This window comes from Apis cerana, linkage group LG8 (genome assembly GCF_029169275.1).
Source record: "Apis cerana isolate GH-2021 linkage group LG8, AcerK_1.0, whole genome shotgun sequence".
Classification (NCBI taxonomy): Eukaryota; Metazoa; Arthropoda; class Insecta; order Hymenoptera; family Apidae; genus Apis; species Apis cerana.
The window spans coordinates 7,496,416-7,516,069 of NC_083859.1; the positions used below are offsets into that span (position 1 = coordinate 7,496,416).

General features: G+C 30.3%; 1 protein-coding gene across 16 annotated transcripts; it reads right to left on the reverse strand.

Annotated features, from left to right (window-relative positions):
• Positions 1 to 728: 728 nt before the first annotated feature.
• Positions 729 to 19,399, reverse strand: LOC108003898 (calcium-binding mitochondrial carrier protein Aralar1). 16 transcript variants are annotated; one of them, XM_062078537.1, is made up of 21 exons: positions 15,145 to 15,536; positions 14,231 to 14,381; positions 10,894 to 14,067; positions 10,036 to 10,819; positions 8,649 to 8,705; positions 8,319 to 8,461; positions 8,134 to 8,249; positions 7,929 to 8,068; positions 7,714 to 7,860; positions 7,490 to 7,634; positions 7,315 to 7,408; positions 6,900 to 6,935; positions 6,160 to 6,250; positions 5,955 to 6,030; positions 5,632 to 5,750; positions 5,386 to 5,556; positions 5,156 to 5,296; positions 4,883 to 5,077; positions 4,693 to 4,795; positions 3,956 to 4,046; positions 729 to 3,671 (listed from the first exon to the last, which is right to left on the reverse strand). In XM_062078537.1, exons 4-21 carry the CDS (start codon positions 10,036 to 10,038, stop codon positions 3,494 to 3,496), a joined length of 2,046 nt encoding a protein of 681 aa, XP_061934521.1. In that variant the 5' UTR covers positions 10,039 to 10,819; positions 10,894 to 14,067; positions 14,231 to 14,381; positions 15,145 to 15,536; the 3' UTR covers positions 729 to 3,493. The 16 variants fall into 16 exon arrangements, with proteins under 16 accessions (XP_061934521.1, XP_061934522.1, XP_061934524.1 ...); XM_062078538.1 differs by having other exon boundaries at positions 10,036 to 10,435; positions 10,627 to 14,067; XM_062078540.1 differs by lacking the exon at positions 10,036 to 10,819 and having other exon boundaries at positions 13,357 to 13,449; positions 13,593 to 14,067; positions 15,145 to 15,509.
• Positions 19,400 to 19,654: the final 255 nt, after the last annotated feature.

Consider the following 19,654-nt stretch of genomic DNA (forward strand, 5'->3'; position numbering starts at 1 on the left):
AAAAAGAAGAAGAAAAAAGAAAAAAGATACAACTTCGAAAATATGTTTGGCACTTGAAACGTCTCATCGACAAGGTAGTTGATCTACCTTAACTTTCCATCTTGATTGGTAATCGGTTATCAATCAATTAACAGGGAAATTTGTTACCGACCGTAAATCTTCTTATCGAATGCAAACCTTTTTATCGGCGTTAAATTAATTGAATCGAATTCCATATTTCAGTATTCGCATTTGCAAATTGTGCATGCCATACGCATGACATATACATACATGTATGTACATTAAATTATAATCATATTTAAATTGATATTTCGGGCCAAAAAACAATTTTCAGTTGCCCCAACAATATCTTTACATCATATTTTTCAATTTTTTTTTTTTTTTTTATATACATGATCTTCAATATTGTATTTGTACGTGATTTTATTAATCACAACGGGCAAAAAAAATACGTTTCTTTAATCTAAAAGACAGCGCGTGTCTCTTCTCCCTTCGTTCCATGATTTTTTTGTTGCTTTCTTAAAATATATTAACTATTTGAACCAAATATTGACAATTTGTCAGCTCATGAGATAATACTTTGATGCTTTTAATAACTATGACTACTTTTTATTTTTTATTTTTTAGGATATTGCTCAAAATATAATGTATGATCTTTGAAGTTCTTTTTAAGAGAGATATCTAAGTTCTCGAATCAAGCTTGGTTAATACTATATTAGATACAAGTATTAGATGTAAGTACACATGTGATTGAAATTTTATTAAATAAATTTAGATTAATTTTAAATTTCAAAACTTACACGAAATTACTCTGGAGGAAGACATAGGTCCTAATCTGCTGTAAAATTGTGATGGAAAAGTAAATATGTTTCACAAAAATATTTGCTTTTATCTACAAATAATTTTGTAGAAGAATTTTTAAAAATTATAGTGTACAAAGATACTGTATCAAGATCTGTTAACAAATTTTTTTTTTTTTGATTTTATAGGCAATAACCCGAGATCTTGACCAACAACATGCACACAAAAAGAAATACGCAATAGCTGGTAGTGAAAAATGCTGGTGAATCGCATTTCGCTGACAATCGGTAGCAACAATAAACTTTAATAATTCTACGATGTTGCTTAAATGAATGCTGATCATAAGTTGATCTTATTAAGAAGCGAATGGCAAATTTATAAAATCTAAAGCATTCTAAAGTATTTGTTCTCTGAGCACAATGATAAAAAATTATCTTTTGAAAAATATTTTAAAAATATTATAATAATGCTGATCTTAAAGCTTGGTACAATTATTACTTTCGCGAATCTGTGCCTGCACACTTCGAAATGTTCGATCGAAAGTATCGAAAACTTGTCCCAAGCCATCTAATTTTCTCTACAGCAAGTACGAGCCGACGTATTATTGTTAATAATATATTATCGAACTGCGGGAGGGAGCGTTTCACGGCCTTTTAGACCTCTCGACGAAAAACCAATACGATATTGGTCCATCCAATCGTTCAAAATTATCGAAGATACCACCGACAAACCAGGATCAAGAAATTTTTATATACTTGAGTATCTTAATTATATGGGAAAAAAAAATTTTCTTCACTCTCTTTTCTTAAGAAATATTGGACCATTATATGCTCTTCGAATATTTTGAACGATCGTCTTAAGGATTCACAATGTTTTCTCGATCCATGCGTGTGATATAAAATAGCTCGAGACTCGTGAACATTAACTAGGGATGAAGGATCCAGTCCTCCTTTTTATCATTTTAAAACATTCCTCGAACTCTCGATTAAATTCTTACTTATAAATAGAACTCGATTATCTTCCATAGATAACGCGTGGAGGCCACACCGAGTTATTTTAATAAGCGGACGAAAATGTTTACGAGAAAAACATGTTCTAAAACATTCTCTAGTATCATACAAGACTCTTAACTCTAGTCAGAGTATTGTCTGAGACAGGACAAAATATAACGTGATAATAGTTTTAGAATCTCATGTGATACTGAATGTTTGAATATTTTCCACTAATTTTCGATAAAAAAGAAATAAATGTACAGTGGCATAGCCTCTGATCTCGCTGTGCGATAGAATGAACAAAATTCTACGTATTATTAAAAGTCAAATATCATCGAGATAATAATTATCGATCAAACGAAATCAATATACCGTTGTTATATCGAAAAAGAAATAAGAAAACGAATGGCAGTTGCGACTAGAAGAAGAGTAGAAAATAGGCGAACATGGCGAATACTACAGCCGTCGATCAGTAAATTAGAGATCAATAAGTTGTACAACCCTCCCGGGGCTTCATAAAAAGCTCAAAAAGCGATTCTAAAGGGTTGAGAGAAGCGGTAAGACAATTTTGAAACCTGTCAACATTCTTAGGAAAACAGAAATCCTCTTATGAAACCTCTATTTCCGCTCCAATTGAGTAGAACACTACAAAAATAGTGTCAACTCTTCGATACAAATACATATACGAACGAGTATATCTTCGATCCATATATAAAAAGTAGAAAAAGTAATATGGTGGCCACAGCGGCATAAAGCAAGGTTTGAAGCACGAACCGGTTCTCTCTCTTTCTTTCTCTCTTCAAACCAGGTTGGACTAAATATTTTAATGTAATTTCACCCTTCGCACCATTTTCTTCGTTTATATTTCTTCGACAAATTATCAATTTTCTTCATTTTCATTTAGAAAATCCTACGAATGCAAAGTAATAATAAAAGAGATAAGCATGTATACTACCATGTATAGCTTGTATTTTGTTCGCTGTTTTAAATCGGGTGCAATGGGTGAAATGTGAAAAATACAAGATTATAGAAAAGAAAATGTACAAAGAAGATAAGTTTATCTGCTTCTTCGCATCGCCAATCCATTCGAGCTCCACACTTGCATAACATAAGCGTAAAAAGGCTGCACTCGTTTCAATAATGTCTTTAGGCTAAACCGTCTGTATTTAACTTGTCTAAACCCTGTGTGTGATTTTCTCACAATTGCTATCTCGATTTCGGTGAACCGATTATCACGAAGAAGGTTGTGCGTGTTGACGCTATCCTTTTTTTTTATCGTCAATTTCGTTAAACAAACTAGACGTAATAATCTACGTAATAATCTCGGATAGAATATGCAATTTTCACCATATTTCTATCTAACACTTTACTCTCGTATGTAATATATCGTTTTGAAGGAATATCTTTCCAAGTTCTTTTTCCAAGTTTTTCTTTCTTTCGTGTCATATTTAACATCCTGCATTTAACACTGTCATTATTCTTAAGGATTCTATGTCTTATGATGTTTCTTTTTATCCAGATTGAATTTATCATATCGATCAATCGACGGATTATCATTTTATTCGGTTTATGATTCTGTGGAGCTCGTTTCACTCATTTTTCTCAGATAGTCTGAATTTTCAGCGATTTGATACGAAATTCTGTAATGATGAGTAGGTCGCTATAAGCTTCATCATCTAGCTGAAGCTGAAACGATGACGTTACTTTCTGATTTTTTCTACTGCTTGGAACCTGGGTAGACAAAGACCGAATTTTGTTTCGATGCCAGTAAAGATCGGTAAGGCGATCTGATAGCCTCCTATATGATCTGGGTTAGTCGATCGAATCTCTTCTGCCACTCCTATCGCAGGCACCTTTTGCTCCGATCCCGTAGGTCGTCTGAAAATATCGTTTCAAATTATACGAAATTAATAATAATAATAATTTCAAAAAAAAATTAAATAACGATAAATTTTTAGCTAGTACGTATTTGGATTTATTGAAAATTTGTAACAGTCAAATTGAGTATTTTAATTTCCTAAGAATATACTTACCAAAACGATAAAGAGTATCATTTTTTTTTAATTTGCATATATTTGAATCGAATTAAAAGCAAATAAAAATTAGTAAATATGAATAAGATGATTAAAAAAAAATAAATAAATGCACAAATATATACTCACGTTCCACCAAAATCAACTACGAACAGCCTTTGCAGAAGTTCATAAGTGAAAAGGGTGACGCCGAATTGAGGTGATGATCTGAATACTCGTGCTGTAAAATGGAAGAATATAATGAATAAAATCATTTGATAATTATTAAATTTTCGCACACTGGTTTATATTCTTTGTCTGAATAAAGAATTGAATTTCAAAAGTGAATATGAATGTTATGACCTTCTATGAATAGACACATCTTCAGATTGAACATTGAAAATACTCGAAAAATCTCCTCCCTTGGACTAAAATTGACAACGAACGTGATTAGTATCATAAATTAATAAATAATGAATAAGGATGAAAGAAAAAATCAAGTTAAAGATAAACCGTGCGATGTAATGTTTTCTGACAACCACTCTGCATAACAAAACAATAAACCTAGTAAAAAACAATTACAACAAACGGATTAAAAGAAAAAATGACTAAACGAAGAAATAAGAGAGTGGTTGGGAAATGGAAAAAATCACGATAACTGGCAGGCAGAGAGAAAAAGAAGTACTCACTTAGAAGTAAGTTGCCAAGTCATATTGGAGAAAGAATAGTCGATAGATGCAGTAGGGCCGACGCCCACGCATGCGATCGACCAAATCAAAAATGTATTACTAACTTTCTCAAAGTAGAACTTAAAATAAATGTCACGACCCGATATAGCTACGAAATTTGTCCCGAATTTAACATAATTTCGAAATAGAATCTTATACCTGTGGCTCCTTTCCAAAATGCTCTTGCACCTTCTTCCTTGTAAATTTTCTTTGCACAGTCTAGTAAGCCAGTATATGTCGTTTGACCTCGTCTCGCTATAACCTAAAATCAAATTAATGCATCGATTTCTTTTTTCTTCTTTTAAAGAATAATGAGTGAACAAAAAAATTTAGTATAGAAAAATCATACTTGTAATCTAGTCTTTATTACGTCTGCAGGAGTGACCAGCGCTGCTGCAGGAATACCAGCAATCGCACCAGATACTAATAACGACAAAGGATTATTATAGCCTCCTTCATCCGCTAATCGTGCCTTTGTATGAGCATATACTGGAAAGTAAATTGCACTGAAAGGAATATCCCTCAAAAAACATGCTCTAGCACCCTAAAATATAAAAAAAAATCCAATTTTCTCATTACATGTCACGTTTTTTGTATGATTATAGATTAATCGTGTACCCACTTTGTACAAGCCAAACAAGCCTAAGTCTTTTACGACAGTCCAAGCTCTAACTTTAGACCCGCCTGCTATTTCTCCAGCCACTTGCAATCGAATTTTCACAATTTCTAAAGGATTCGTAAATATTACTTGAGAACCTCCAGCCTGAAAAATAAACGAAATTTTACTATATATTTAAAATAAAGATCGATCATCTATAATGAAATGTCAAAGGATATTCACGGATCACTTACACAAGCACCAGATATAATTTCCCCGTAAAGGGGCAAATTTCCTTTTTTATCCATGAACTTATCTCTGACAAAATCGTTAACGGTCAGCTTAATGGCCTTTTCTGGTGCTACGCCCATCAGTTGAGGTAACAAACCTCGATAAAGGCCAAAAAAACCTTCGTGCCGGATCACCTGTCAAACGCAGGACACCAACTTCATAATTAAAAATGCAGGCAATGTATCGTAGCGAGACTTTTCGATTCCAACCTTTTGAAAGCAGTCAAAGCTGTTTCTGTACATTAACTCCCCAACCAACGATCCAGTCCTCTGATTCTGCATTCTTGTTTTCACCAAATCAATAGGATATACGGCTGTAGCGCCAACAGCTAAAGAAAACATTCTGCATCTAGTTTTTCTTATTTCCAATTATTGTATAACTCCATTCTTCATTGAATATAGTTGAAGAAATTAAAAAACAATTTTCCTAATCATTTTTATTTATTAAATTAGAAGAATTAATGAGTTTGGAATTCCAAAATCCTTCATGGCTGTACAAAAAAAAAATAGATAATAACAATCATTGAACTTACCTCCACCTATGGACCCTAGAACGAACCGATAACCGCTTTCGAGTATCTGTACGATCACTCCACGCTCATCAGGACTCTGAAACAAAAATACTGACTATTGAACAACAAAACTGACATAATTTGATTGTTGTAAATTGTTTCCATCTGGTAATTCTGGTAAATCAGTTGATTGGCTTGAGTGATCTTCTTGTGTGGCCACACTTACCGATACCGCTTTGATCTCTGCTAAGCGTTTCGTGATTTGCTTGAAATATTGCTCAGGAGTAAGAGCCACAAGATCGCTGTACACTATTTTCCTGAAATCCGAGAAAATGTGTGCTCAATACGTAGATCCGTAGCCACGTAGCAAAGATAAAGCAGATTAAGAAAAAACAAATTGGATAGAAGGAAGAAAGAAATTTGAAAAAAGAAATAAATGAATAAGGTATTTCTAGGATGAATATTGTAATAATAACGTCGATGGCACTGCTTCGAGCAATAATAAAAGTAGATCCTGTCAATATAAAAGAGTTCCTTAAACATATCCTTAAGTTTGTCAATAGCATCGGATAAAATGGAATATCATTAGTGCCCACAATGTGCAAACGTTTACAAATACCATCGTCCTAAGATAAATGCTAAAGAAAGTAGGTGAAGACAATGTGTATATTATCGATTTTATGTACATACAAATACATTAGCAAAAAAAATGGGAATTATCTTTGTGCAAAAAACAGCAAACGTGGAATTCAGATAAGAATATTTATAACTTGTAGGATAGATATACGGTTAAAACGAATATATACAGTTAAAACGAAAAAAATATACTTTTGAAATTAATTTTTTCTAAATTCATTGTTTCCGTGTTTTTTGAAAAGAATTCCCATTATTTTCGCACGAGGCCAACGTTTATGCTTTAAAAACGGATTTATAGCACGTGATTATTCTTGTAATACAAAGACGCACCCAAGCCGCGAATCTGCCTCGTCATCTTCCGTAGATCTGATCCAGGCAGCGTAAACACGTAAACAAATGTATTCAATCATGAAAACTTTAATTGGCGTTTGCAAAAGATCGAAAATTATTATATGGGAAACTGTAATTTCTTATTAGGCATAGAAGGCGATTTTTAAAAGTGATTTACTTAACAGATTTAATTTTCATCCTTCCTTTGCCAAGAGACATTCGACATATTTTGGATGATGACGATGTTTGCTTGCTGGTGCAACGATAGCATATCAATTGTATAATGATTCATAACTGCTTTTCGTTGACCAGGCCAACGTGGAAAATTATAACATTTTTGTTCATTCCACGTGACCTTTTTCTAAACGATCGATGCCAAGGAGAATGGCTCGCTCTCAGGATTGGAGATACTCACCCAGTTTGGTGTAGCAGGTCGCATAGCTGGAACAGAATATCTACCTCCAATGGCGTAATCTGCGACATCATTTGTGCGGAATGAAGGAACCTCTCTGAAGCAATTAATCGTGTCATCATTTTACTAAAAAAATCCCTTCATTTTTTGGTGATGTATGGTGAAAATCAAATCAAACCTTTGGTAACTTCTTCGAATCTATGGCCATTCGTCGCGTTAAGATAAATACGTTTAATGAGCTCCATATTATTCAAGAGGGAATTGAACGCCATAAAATATGGAAAGCTGACTTTGCTACGTCCACCTTGTCCGGTGCTAGCTGCCTATAATTACCATAAAGTAATTAGTCACTCCCATCACAGCATCGATAAAGGAATTTATCGTTCTAAATCGATTACTTACAGCGACCAAGTTGTCTCTTACATCCTTAGTTAATAAATGACTCTTAATGCTGAGCATGATATCTTGAAAATCTAATGCCGAAATAAAACCTTGGCCATCCTTGTCGAATTTCTTGAATGCTTCTGTCGCGTATTCTTCGTGGAAGTCCTAAATAAAACAAGATATCCTGACGCTCTAGAAATAAGAAATTTCTCTTATTTATTCAAAAAACTTACGTGCAAAAACTGACTGAACTCCGCATAGCTTATCAGTCGCTGTTTATCCTTTCCAAAATAAAGTTTAATGAAACTGCTATCCATATTGAAGGGCATCCGCCGATGGAGTTCCGTTTTCCGCATCACCTCAGCGAACTCATCTGAAAAGTGAATACGAGATGGAAATTCGTTGTTTAATCCATTTAAAAATAAAATCTCTACACACCAAATGCAACCATTCCATTTCCATTAGTATCAAACAGCTGGAAAGCCGTCTTATACAAAGCATCTGGTACGCAGAGCAATCCTTCGAACGCTTGAAACTCGGCAAATGATATAAGTCTGGAAAAATATTCATCATACAATTATTTTTCATGGACATTAAAAGAAGGAAAAATATTGGACACAAACCCATCTTTACTGGTATCGACGATACCAGCCAGCAAATTGACGGAGTCAGGATTGTAATCAGGGTTGGTGTAGAGTCCAAGATAAGTTCGGACAAAGTCAGACGAGGTCATAAACCTTTCGCCATTTTTCTCTTGTGAAGCGTACTGTAAGTTTTTAAAAAAGCTTTATAAGTAAATTTATTTCTAAATCTATCGATCGAGCAATTATTATCGTAATACATATCTTAATATACGTTACGTCTCGTTAATAAAATCATTTAACTTGATAAATCTTAAAAAAATTAATAAATCTTATTACATTATAAAAATTAACTCAAACTGATTTATTTACCTGATTAAATATTTCATGGAGGCGTTCAGTATTTGCACGCTTTAAATATCCAGAACCCTAAAAATTACAAATAAGATTAGTAACTTTTTGAAAAAAAAAAAACCATTTATTTTGAGACAAAAAGTTCTCTTAAAATTAAATAATGATTGAGTTGAAGTGTCCTACGAATGACGTTGACTATAAATATTAATATTTCAAGGACAAAAATTCAGCATTTCTTCACAATTATACATTATTATAAATTTCACAATAAGTCTGATTTCTTGTATCGAACATTGACAAACAAATAATATAATAGCATTATCGCTGAATGAAGCCAAGAAGACTTTTAAATAGTGTTTATGAACCACGGGTTATCAACGATACAATTTATCATCACATGATATAAAAGGTTGCATTTATTGCTTGCACTTATTACGTAAATTATAGATACCAACATTTGTAATAACGCCAGTGGCGCTAATATAACACATCAGATGAGATATAAACACAACTGGTTAATAATATGATTGAGGATAAATTTATATGCACTTAACATTATAATAGTTGTAGAATTGCACAGTTCGAAGTTCAAAGGCACGCCTGAACTTAACAACACCATTGTAAAAAGGGATCACGATCTCGTTTATTTAATAATTCTGCCAAGAATTTATATGTTTGCACTTGCAAGCCACTATAAACGTTGTCACATGCAAAATACGAAGAAAGAACAAAGTCAAGTGATTGAACGCGACCCACAGATCGAATAGAGAATTAAATTTGCATGGACTCCTGCCTTTGCATGTCTATAAAGCCTTGAAATTGAAACTATTATATGCTACATTCAATTATCGTAAAATTTTAGTACTAATTACGATGTATTTAAAATTGTCCCATTTAACGAAGAATTTACATAATCTAATTATCACTTTAAAAATTCGAAGAAAAGAAAAATTATTAAGGAAAAAATTTTTAAAAAATATACATAAAACTTATATTAAAACGATCGAATTATAATGAATTTATGTATGTAGGCGGGTCACATGTTAATCACATGAATAACAGACCGACTTACTATTAATTTACTTTTTCATGGTCACGCAACTTGCTCGAGAACTTGACGCAGAAAATAACACAATAATGATATAACTTAGTCAAACAATATGCCAGCTTTAGCTGAAGATGATAATTTGATCATCTCACCAAGGAAAAACCGAGACAACATAACTGATCACACATAGAAACGTTATTAAAGAGGATATATAAAATTAAAATTATAAGATAAGCTCCTTAAGATTTATAAAATAAGAAGGAATAAAAATGAGCAAAGAAACTAGCACTTCTTATAACACTTACACGTAAACGTACCAACTGATAAAACAACGTTTTACATATGTTTCTCACATACCATTATAGTCTTTGGATTCTTCTTTCTTTGATTGTTTAAACAAAAAGGATCCAATAAAAGTAGGGGCGATCACGTATTGTTTCCTCAAAGCTTTGCAATCAGCATACTGATATTGAAGATAACGTAAAAAATGATCAGCAAGTACGTATGAACAATGGCACGCGCGTAACACATATGTACAATTGCGATAAAAGAGTGAGAATGAAAGAATAAGAGAATAGTGTCTCGCGCGCAATAGCCACGATGATACTGATTCAGCCTTGTCATACGAAAAGAGAACATTGCCACTACTCCCTCCACCATTCTAAAAGACTGTTGCCTTTTTCTTCTGCTTTCAGCGATAGCTCGTCATCTCTTCTCCTCTTTTAATTTCTTGTGTAAATAAGATTCCTTAGTAAACCTACAAATTTGTATAAATTATTACAAAGAGACAAATACCGAAAATCAAGATATATTTTAAATTGATTGATCAATCCTTCGTTTATTCGAATGTCACAAAAATAATATCGAATGATCACGAGTGACTCGAACCCATCACTACCATCTTAACCCACATGAGAGTTTCCTGTCTTTTTTTATTCTACTCCTCACATGTACTCATTCCAACGTTCCTTTTTTGTTCCTTCCAATTTCACATGTCCATTTCTCATCCCTTCTTTTTTCTTTTTTTATTTCGTATTTCTTCACTCGGTTTCCGCAATCATCTGAGAATTCTCGTTTTTCCTGTTTCCAATTCTTTCGTTCTCTTTTTTCTTTAGATTTTTTTCTCCTTGAGATTCAATTTCTTTGAACGAAAGATACAGAATTGTCACTGATGGTCTCGATCATTGTCAAGAGCAAGTATTTTTGCGTACTCACGAGCGCGTGCCTTGGCTAACCGGTCGACCGGTTGCTTTCATTTTGCAACGCCATGTATTACGTAATCCAAGTTGATTCTCAATATATACACACACGTGTCATTTATCAACGTACGTTAATTAAATTACTTGATTAAATAATTTTTTTATATTTTTAGCGTCTATCAAATATATTATAGATTAATATCTAGATATTATTGTCGCGTTATATCAAATTATATTATATATAGTTGACAGTAATTGATATATAAATTATTTCATAATTAATTTTATTTTCAAATACTCGAAATAAATAAATAGAAATTTTTTCCTTGAATATGAATTTTTTTCCCCGTATTAAATGATATTTATTTAACGTAACTGAATTAAATGCGAATCAAAGAGTACTCTTTAATAAAAGAGACGTGTAATCAATAGATAATACTAGAATGACGCCCAGAGAATTTCCTGCCACATTTCACAAACAATTTAAACGTCTGTATATCCTCCATCGATGGTGGACATGTATTCGTTTCTGAGAAAATATAGGTTTCCATCGTGGAACTGAAATTCTATCAGTGCAAAGAACTTAAACTACAGCGTAGTAGACTTAATAAGGATCGTTTTACCTACGTTGGTGATAAGATTCAAAATGGCGTAATTTCCATCGTGTCTTTTACCGTCTACCGATTAGGCTGAAACTACTTGAAAACTAATCTTACTAAAATTGAATAATTTAGAATAAACAATAAAAAAAAAGCTAATTAGAATATTTTAAAGAATTTAATTATACGTTATGACAAAAATATTTATATAGAGATAATAGAACCAAGGTTATATCTAATCGCTGTTAGTCTTATGTAAATTCTAATAAATTATGAGTAACATCCGTATAATAACGTATAGTAATATATAGATATAGCCATTTATTATTTCAAGAGTTAATTTAATTGATAATTGTTTCCATGAATTATAAAATAAACATACATCATTACTAAGAGTTTAACAATTCAATTTATTATCGGACAGAAATCAGAATCACTCGATTTTCCGAATCGCGCACCCATAATTATAAATCTAAACATTCGTCAGAATTGACTCTACAAAGAATTAAAAAAGAATGGCAATTCTCTGCGCCATAGTCGCAGAACGGTCGATTCCTCCTGACCCATGCTGCAATACCTAGGAGAATAATTTATAGCGGCATTTTGAAGTGTCGCTTTCTCTTTCCGAATCTCAAGGTAATGAGACAATGAACAACTATATTCTGAATTTTCAAAACTTCATATTCTTTTATAAAATAGTTATAACTATTGATTATTATCACTTAGAAATATTCCTCATTATCATTTATATCACTTTTTAAAAATATTTCTCCTACTTCCATTTTAAATCTATGAAAAGAACAATTGAATACATTGATCAATAACAGCAATCTAAGTAAGTAGACAGCTCACAATGCTAATGCCTCTTAACAGATCTTTGTCATTTAATCGATCTTTCAAAATGGTCGAAAAAGATTGGAAAAAGAAGCAACAGGTGTGCTTTGAAGTAGTAAAGTACAAAAGCGACAACGAATTATGATGAAAGTGTGTGCGAATTACAGACCTTGTATTCTACCGAAATAGGTATACATATAACTTGGAAGGTATCTAATGCGGTTAAGAAATTTCAATCTACTGTCGGGGGCCGCTGAAGGATTGGATTTATGGATAAACTAGACGACAACAAGATCACACGTTTACATAATGAATCTGCTGGAATAATTAAGAATATGCTGTTATTTTTGCCGATTATATAAGTTGGCTTTTGTAATGTTTAGACTGATGTTTAAATCTATTCTTTAAAGACGCGATTTTATTAGTGATTTCAGTTCACCAAACATTGTTCGCAAACACTATTCGGTGGTCAATGCATTGCATGTTATTTGCTTTTCACAAAAGAGTCTACAGTTACCAACGAACAATTTACAAGTGTTACGAACTATTCATGAAGAGTTATGTGAATCCAGTGGGCATATTTTTTTTTAGAATCAAAGATTTTTAATAATCTTTTTTTTTTAGAAATAAAACTTATAATGATAGATTTTTTTAATTTTCTTAAGAATTAAAAATTATATAAGGATGATGAATTTATTTATTCTTCAAGGATAACTATTTTAAAAACTTAAGACGTATTTTTCTTCGATTTTTTTTTTAATCCTTGAACATTAAAAAAGAAACTTTCTTAATAATATAAATTTATAGAAAACAAAAAGATATAACTTTTTAACACTTTAAACTTTACGTATATATATATATATATATGTTAAAATAAAAAATTCACTCTGATAATCGTTTCCTAATGCAAATCAACTAACGTTGAAACATATACTTATTAAGATAATGATACAAACATCAATTGTAATATCACGTAACAAAAACGATTATATCCACGTGTGAAAAACGAATCGCAACTTGAATCAACTACATTCCAATGAAATTACCTCACTATTTTTCTCTCAAGCCTTATAAATGTCTTTTTAAATCGTCACTTCCACGTTTTTTTTCAGAGATTCTTTAAAACTCATTCCAAACACCTAGAGTTAAAAACAGATCACAATTTACAATCACACACACAACGAATCATTATTCAAAAAATTATAAATGAGTCACAGTAAAATATTAAAATTGGAAATAACAATTTTAACGCAAAAGTAATTTAAAACCAATCTCAGCTAACCTCTTCGTATTCCCCGTTGCTCATCTCTCCCTTTCTCTCCACTTTTTTAAGTTCAACAAACAAGTATCTAGCACTTCAGAATAAAATGCGTCACCTATTTCATGTGATTATGTACACACAACAGAGAAGACGATAATACACCTCATTTCCCGACTCACATGACTACAATATTTGGATCTTATCGTTTCCAGATAGAAGTTACCTCGAGAACGATTCAGGCGTGACTGGCGTTGAGTCGACGCAAACCTCACGACGCAACTGGTGCAGGTTCACGCACAAAAGGGGAGGTGGACACGAGGTCCCCGACCCTCTTACAGGGAAAACTGTTACAGGAAGGCCCAGATATATTGCACATATATATATACCTTACCCATTATTCCATTTAATCACAAACAAACATTGGCATCGTACTAAACTAATTTTGGCATCGTAGATTCTTTTATTCTTATAAATGATTTTTATATTTTCTTCTTTTCTGTAAACAATTTTAAGCTATTATAAATTTTTTTTCAAATAATTTTTTTTTTAGATTAAAATTTAATAATTTAACAGATTATTTTATAAATAATAAAAAAATGTGATTATCTTAATCTTCATTTTAACTTTCAATAGATGGATCGAAAGGATAAAAGACATACAAATATATTTCCAGGAAGAATCCTCAAGAAAAATCAAAGTAAAATCAGATTCCTGACATGATCGATCTAATTCTGCAATTGAGTCCAATACGTCTGGGAATGCAAAATTTTGAAGTTAACCCAGATTGTCCGCTCAAGCCAAATTAGGGTCCTGGAATAATGCAGATCAAAAAATATAAATAGTTCAAAAAATAGTTATATGAGAAATTAAGTGAAATTTTTCCAGATATACGAAAATATATTTCAAAATTAATTAATGATTGATATAAAATTGATTAATACAAACTGTTATATTTCCAATCGATCCTTTTTGGATAAATTTAATTTGAACATGAAAATTCAAAATATTTTTAATAATATATATAATTTTTAATAATATTACAAAACTATATTATTTCTTTTAAATAATTGTAAAATTAAAAATTTAATATTTAGTTTTTAATTTCATTAAATATAAAGTTAAATAAATGTTAAATAATATTATTAATTATTATAAAATTTTAAATTATGAATTTTCACATGTATTAAAATTATATTATAAATATACATATATATATATGTGGTGCATATGAAACAAATTAGAAAACAAATTAATCATGTACTTATGTAAAGATATTATATATTTTTAATAATGCAAAATGAAATATTATTTTAATGATTCTTGAAAAAAAATGTGGAAATTATCTTAATGATAGAATCAAGAGAATAATGTGAATTCGTCACTGAATCGAACAAAATCATAGTGGAATAATGTTGTAGCTGGGATAATAATACCCATATCCAGGTCTCGCGTACGCGAAAGGAATTGGGTCAATGCGAAGGGAACAACGTTGAACCCAGTATGAATCTCGCAACCGTGAGAGAAACGCGTATTTTATTTAAAAAAATGTCGTTCAAAAAAACAAATTTCATACCAAGTCTCCAGGTTAACCATGAGCGTTTTTAATGATGATGAGATAGCAATATACAATATATATATTAAATGCAAATATCTGTTTACTCTGTTATTCTATTATTAACCATTCTACTTTCGTCTAAATTTTGTTTTCCTTTTTTTATATTAAATTTAACTTTGATTATTTATTTTTTAAACACACATTTAATTTTTTTGCGTATTACTGAAAGAATTATTAAATAGAATTATTTCAAATTTTTTCCAATTTCAAACTTAATCTTATTGCATGTATAAAATTTAATGTATAACTAATAATTTAATATATGTCTAATATTTTAGTTTAAATTTTTAACGTCCAAAATCGAGTAACTAATTATAGGTTAGATACTAATTATTAAATAGAAAATCTAGGCAATAGAATATGAAGTTGGAAATTGGAGATGAAAAGGCGCCTTTAGGCCATCTACCATAATATACCTATATAAATGTAATATACCTAGTATGCGCTAACATGATTGTAACTTTTAAAAGATAACAAAAATGTATTTGTACTACTGTCGATATAAATCATCATCATATTTTGAAATTGTTTTTAAAATAATATATAATAATTAAAAATATAAATTGTGTTATTTTTCTTCTTCATTACATTATCCTTTAAATTTGAGGTTATGAATTTATCGCGTACATAGCATACATTCAACAATTTTATCTATTTTTTACTGAATAATTATAATATAAAAGATTTTAAATTGTTTTATTTAATTATTTAAGAAAATAAAAAAAAAATATAAAATTGGTGGAAACGAATGAGTGCCATGATTTTTGCGCAACACTATTCGCGCAAATTTATACAGAGCTCGGAATTAGCACGGCCTGAAAATTTCGAGTCATAGTATTTTCGGTTCGCGAATCGCTCTACTAAAATCTACAAGCTTTCGCAAACCTCTAAAGGTTATTCACTCTATGACTATATCGTTAAATCAGAAAATATTTATTATAAATATTTATTAATTCTGATAAAATTGTGATGTTATATTAATTTTATATTAAAAAATAATAAAAACTAATTAATAACGTTATATACTAAAGGAAAATTGCAATTATATTAATTCACTATCATCTTATTTACAGTCTACTAACCTAACCTAATTTTAAAATAGCAATATCATTTAAAAAGAATTTTATTTGTTCGATTGTATCACGATAATTCTTTAAAAATATTATTTATATTAATTATATAATTGCTAAGTATAATTAAGAATCGCATATCGATTATCACGCCGATAATCCAACAATCATTGATTAAATTTATATATATATATATATATGTATCAAAGCAAAATTGCTTATAATACATCAATAAAATATATCATTAAAATTGTTATTATAAGAAAAAAAATGATTCATTTATTGATTTATAACTTTGACAAAAAAATCATAATTTAAAAAAATGATATAATATTTTACGAAAGGTTTTTCTAAATATATTATATATATGGATATATATTATATTAAATTATAATTCATAAAAGAGACTAACAATATTTTTTATAGGTAATGTATCTTATAGTAACTAAATTGCAATAAATTGATAATTTTAATCAATTATCTCGAATATTTATTATTAATCATAGCGTAACTTTGAAATAATAACGTATATATAACGATTTTATCGATATTTATCAACTCTTAGCAAATCTCAAAACTACAGATATACTGATAAGTAAATTTTAAATTAAAGAATATTTTATATTTTATAACAAAAGTTCCTCAAAAAATGATTGCTTTAATAACAATGAAGGTCAGGGTTTAAATCGCTTGCGAAATAATGCGACTTTAGCTTCCTTTGACCGACTTTTTAGAGATTCAAGCTTAAAGTTCGTGCTTTATCTACAGGAAATAAGCCTCGATTTCTTTTTTCATCCCTTTTTTCAATAATAATCAAATAAATGAAAACAACGAGAACTAAAATACTAAAGAAATTTTAAAATTTTAAAAGAATTGACAAAATCAATATGAACTGGTATTTTTATTATACATATTTTAATAATAATAATATTCTTTAACATTTTAATAAATTATGTTTTATCATATCTCAGTTTATCTTTCTTTAATTCTTTAAAATAAATATCTTTAAAATAATATATCTGTGTCATGAATAGAATAAAGCTTCATTAAGGATTCTGATAGATAACTAGGATAATTAAAATAATAATTAGATTAATGTAATTTGAAAAAACAATAAAGAAATAAATTAAAAGAATGTTTATGAAATAAAAATATTACCTATACAATTAGTAGGAATTATTAGATAAGGAATTATTTTAAAAAGTTTGATATGAAATTTGCGTACTTACTTTTTGTGAAATATTTATTTTTTCTGATTCTTCATCAATTACATAACTGTTTTCTTGTATTTCTACAGCTAATGCAGCTATCACCAATTCAAACTGAAAATTGAATTCATTAAGTCACTAAAACGATACTGGTTTCTTCTAGTTCTCAATATTTTAAATCACGTGAATGACACTTAATATTCATTAGAATAAAAAAAGATATAAAACAAAAAACAAATCATTTTTTAACAAAATATAATTTGCTTATAGTAAAAATAATTGCATAATAAATAAATTATAATATTTATATTATTTCTAAAATTATATATTATATACAATTATATTTAATTGTAATAAAAGAATTATAGTAAGAATTTGTAAAACAAGTGATTTGTTTGAATCTGGAAACATATTAAATAATAGATAAATAATAAAATAAATTATAAACCTCTTCATATGATTCTATCTCTTCATATTATCTTCATTTTATTCTTTAAATTCAATTTATCGATCTAAAAAAATATACTGATAAATTAATATAATCGAAATATATCGATTATATTTGATATGTCGATTAATCAAAATATATCGATTATATTTGACATGTCGATTAATCAAAATATATATTGAATAGATTAATATATCATAAAGCAAAAATAAAAAATAAAATGTTTACAAATCTAAGAATCATTTTTTTTTGCAAAAATTTTACATTTGTGTTTGAAAATAAGATTTAAAATTACAAAAGGAAGGATTATTGCGCTCATCACGGTCAAGGTGATCATAAGTAGACATAAGTATATATATCGTTCGATTTGGATCGAATGTCTGCATTCTCCTTACTCATTCCTACAACTCTAAAAATAGGACACTTTCAGCAATTTCCTCACCTACTTATGTAAGTTATGCGTCAAAATTCTTGGTTGTCGGGGTTATTAGACTGATTATCTTTTTTTTCTTAATTCTTGTTTAATAATTTTCATATATTTTCATATTTTTGAAGAATATAACCATTTACCGCAATGCGTAATAGTAATAATAATAAAAACATTTGAGAATTCTTTTTGGAATAACTTTAAAATTTTAAAGGAAAAAGTTTTATAGTTGCAAAACTATTATTTTAGACATGAAATTCATAACAAAACAAAAATAATACCATAGATTATGGAATTTTATGAAATTTTTTTTCAAACTAGTATTAATACGTATGATATATGTATAAGCGTATATATGTATATTTATAATACAAAATTCTTTCATTTACTGCTACTAATCTCTACAAACGATCCCTCCTTCCACATTAGAGAAGACAGGATGTCAGTAATCATTGTCGTCATTTATATTATATAGGATATATGGAAGGGCGGGGGTGCGAATAACATACGTTCAACACAATCAGAAGATATAAGATAGATATAAATCAAAGAGTAAAAAAGAATCGCGGTGAAGATATCGAGATCGAGAGTGAGGTTTGCGGCCGAAGTCCCGATGACCTCGAAAGTAAGACAGCCTCGCGACCGGAGACTTCAGGATCGATATCCGCACCGCCATTCGTGGACACGTCCAACTTGATGCAGATGTCACTTGGCCAGTACCGCTTCCGTCTCTGCGGCAGAGCTCAATGAAAAACGAACTAATCGCAAACCAGTCGTTCAAGGTGAAAAAAACAACATAAACATTAAAGGAATCTCAAATTCAAAAAAATGATCCACCTCAAGCGACCATCTCGGAGATGGCATACACGGTACGCTATACCGCGTGATCAAATGAACAGATCGGTAAAACTTACCCACCTCTTCACAGGATGCTCGAACGAGAAGCGAGTCCATCAACATTCCCAGCAGGAAGCTTTACCTCGATTGCCCTTGCACACAAGTTTGCAACAAAATTGGGAAAAAAATGAGATTCCTAAGAACAGTTAGCTATTTCACTGTCAACGTTTTAAATTTTCAAATTGGCGTTCGACGACACACTCTCACACACACAGTCACACACTGGACCACACACCGGAACTTTTCGTACCGAACTTCTTCACAGTCGATCTATCCAAAGTGCCGCGACGCACTCTACGAAACGCTCACCTGTTCTTTGAAAACACTTGATGAAACGGAAGCTGCCATACTACTGTGCATCAATCAATCAACTAGCGCCATCTCGTTGCTCATAATGTTACTGATTAAACTGTTCGAT

Bases quoted from the DNA above. Each gene is read 5' to 3' on its own strand.
- LOC108003898 (XM_062078530.1), bottom strand. From the start codon at position 19,299: ATGTTGATGGACTCGCTTCTCGTTCGAGCATCCTGTGAAGAG. The intron at 7,635-7,713 runs GTAAGTAATCGA...TGGTAATTATAG, and splicing joins TAAGAGACAACTTGGTCGCT to GCAGCTAGCACCGGACAAGG. The intron at 5,078-5,155 runs GTGGGTACACGA...TTTATATTTTAG, and splicing joins GCTTGTTTGGCTTGTACAAA to GGTGCTAGAGCATGTTTTTT.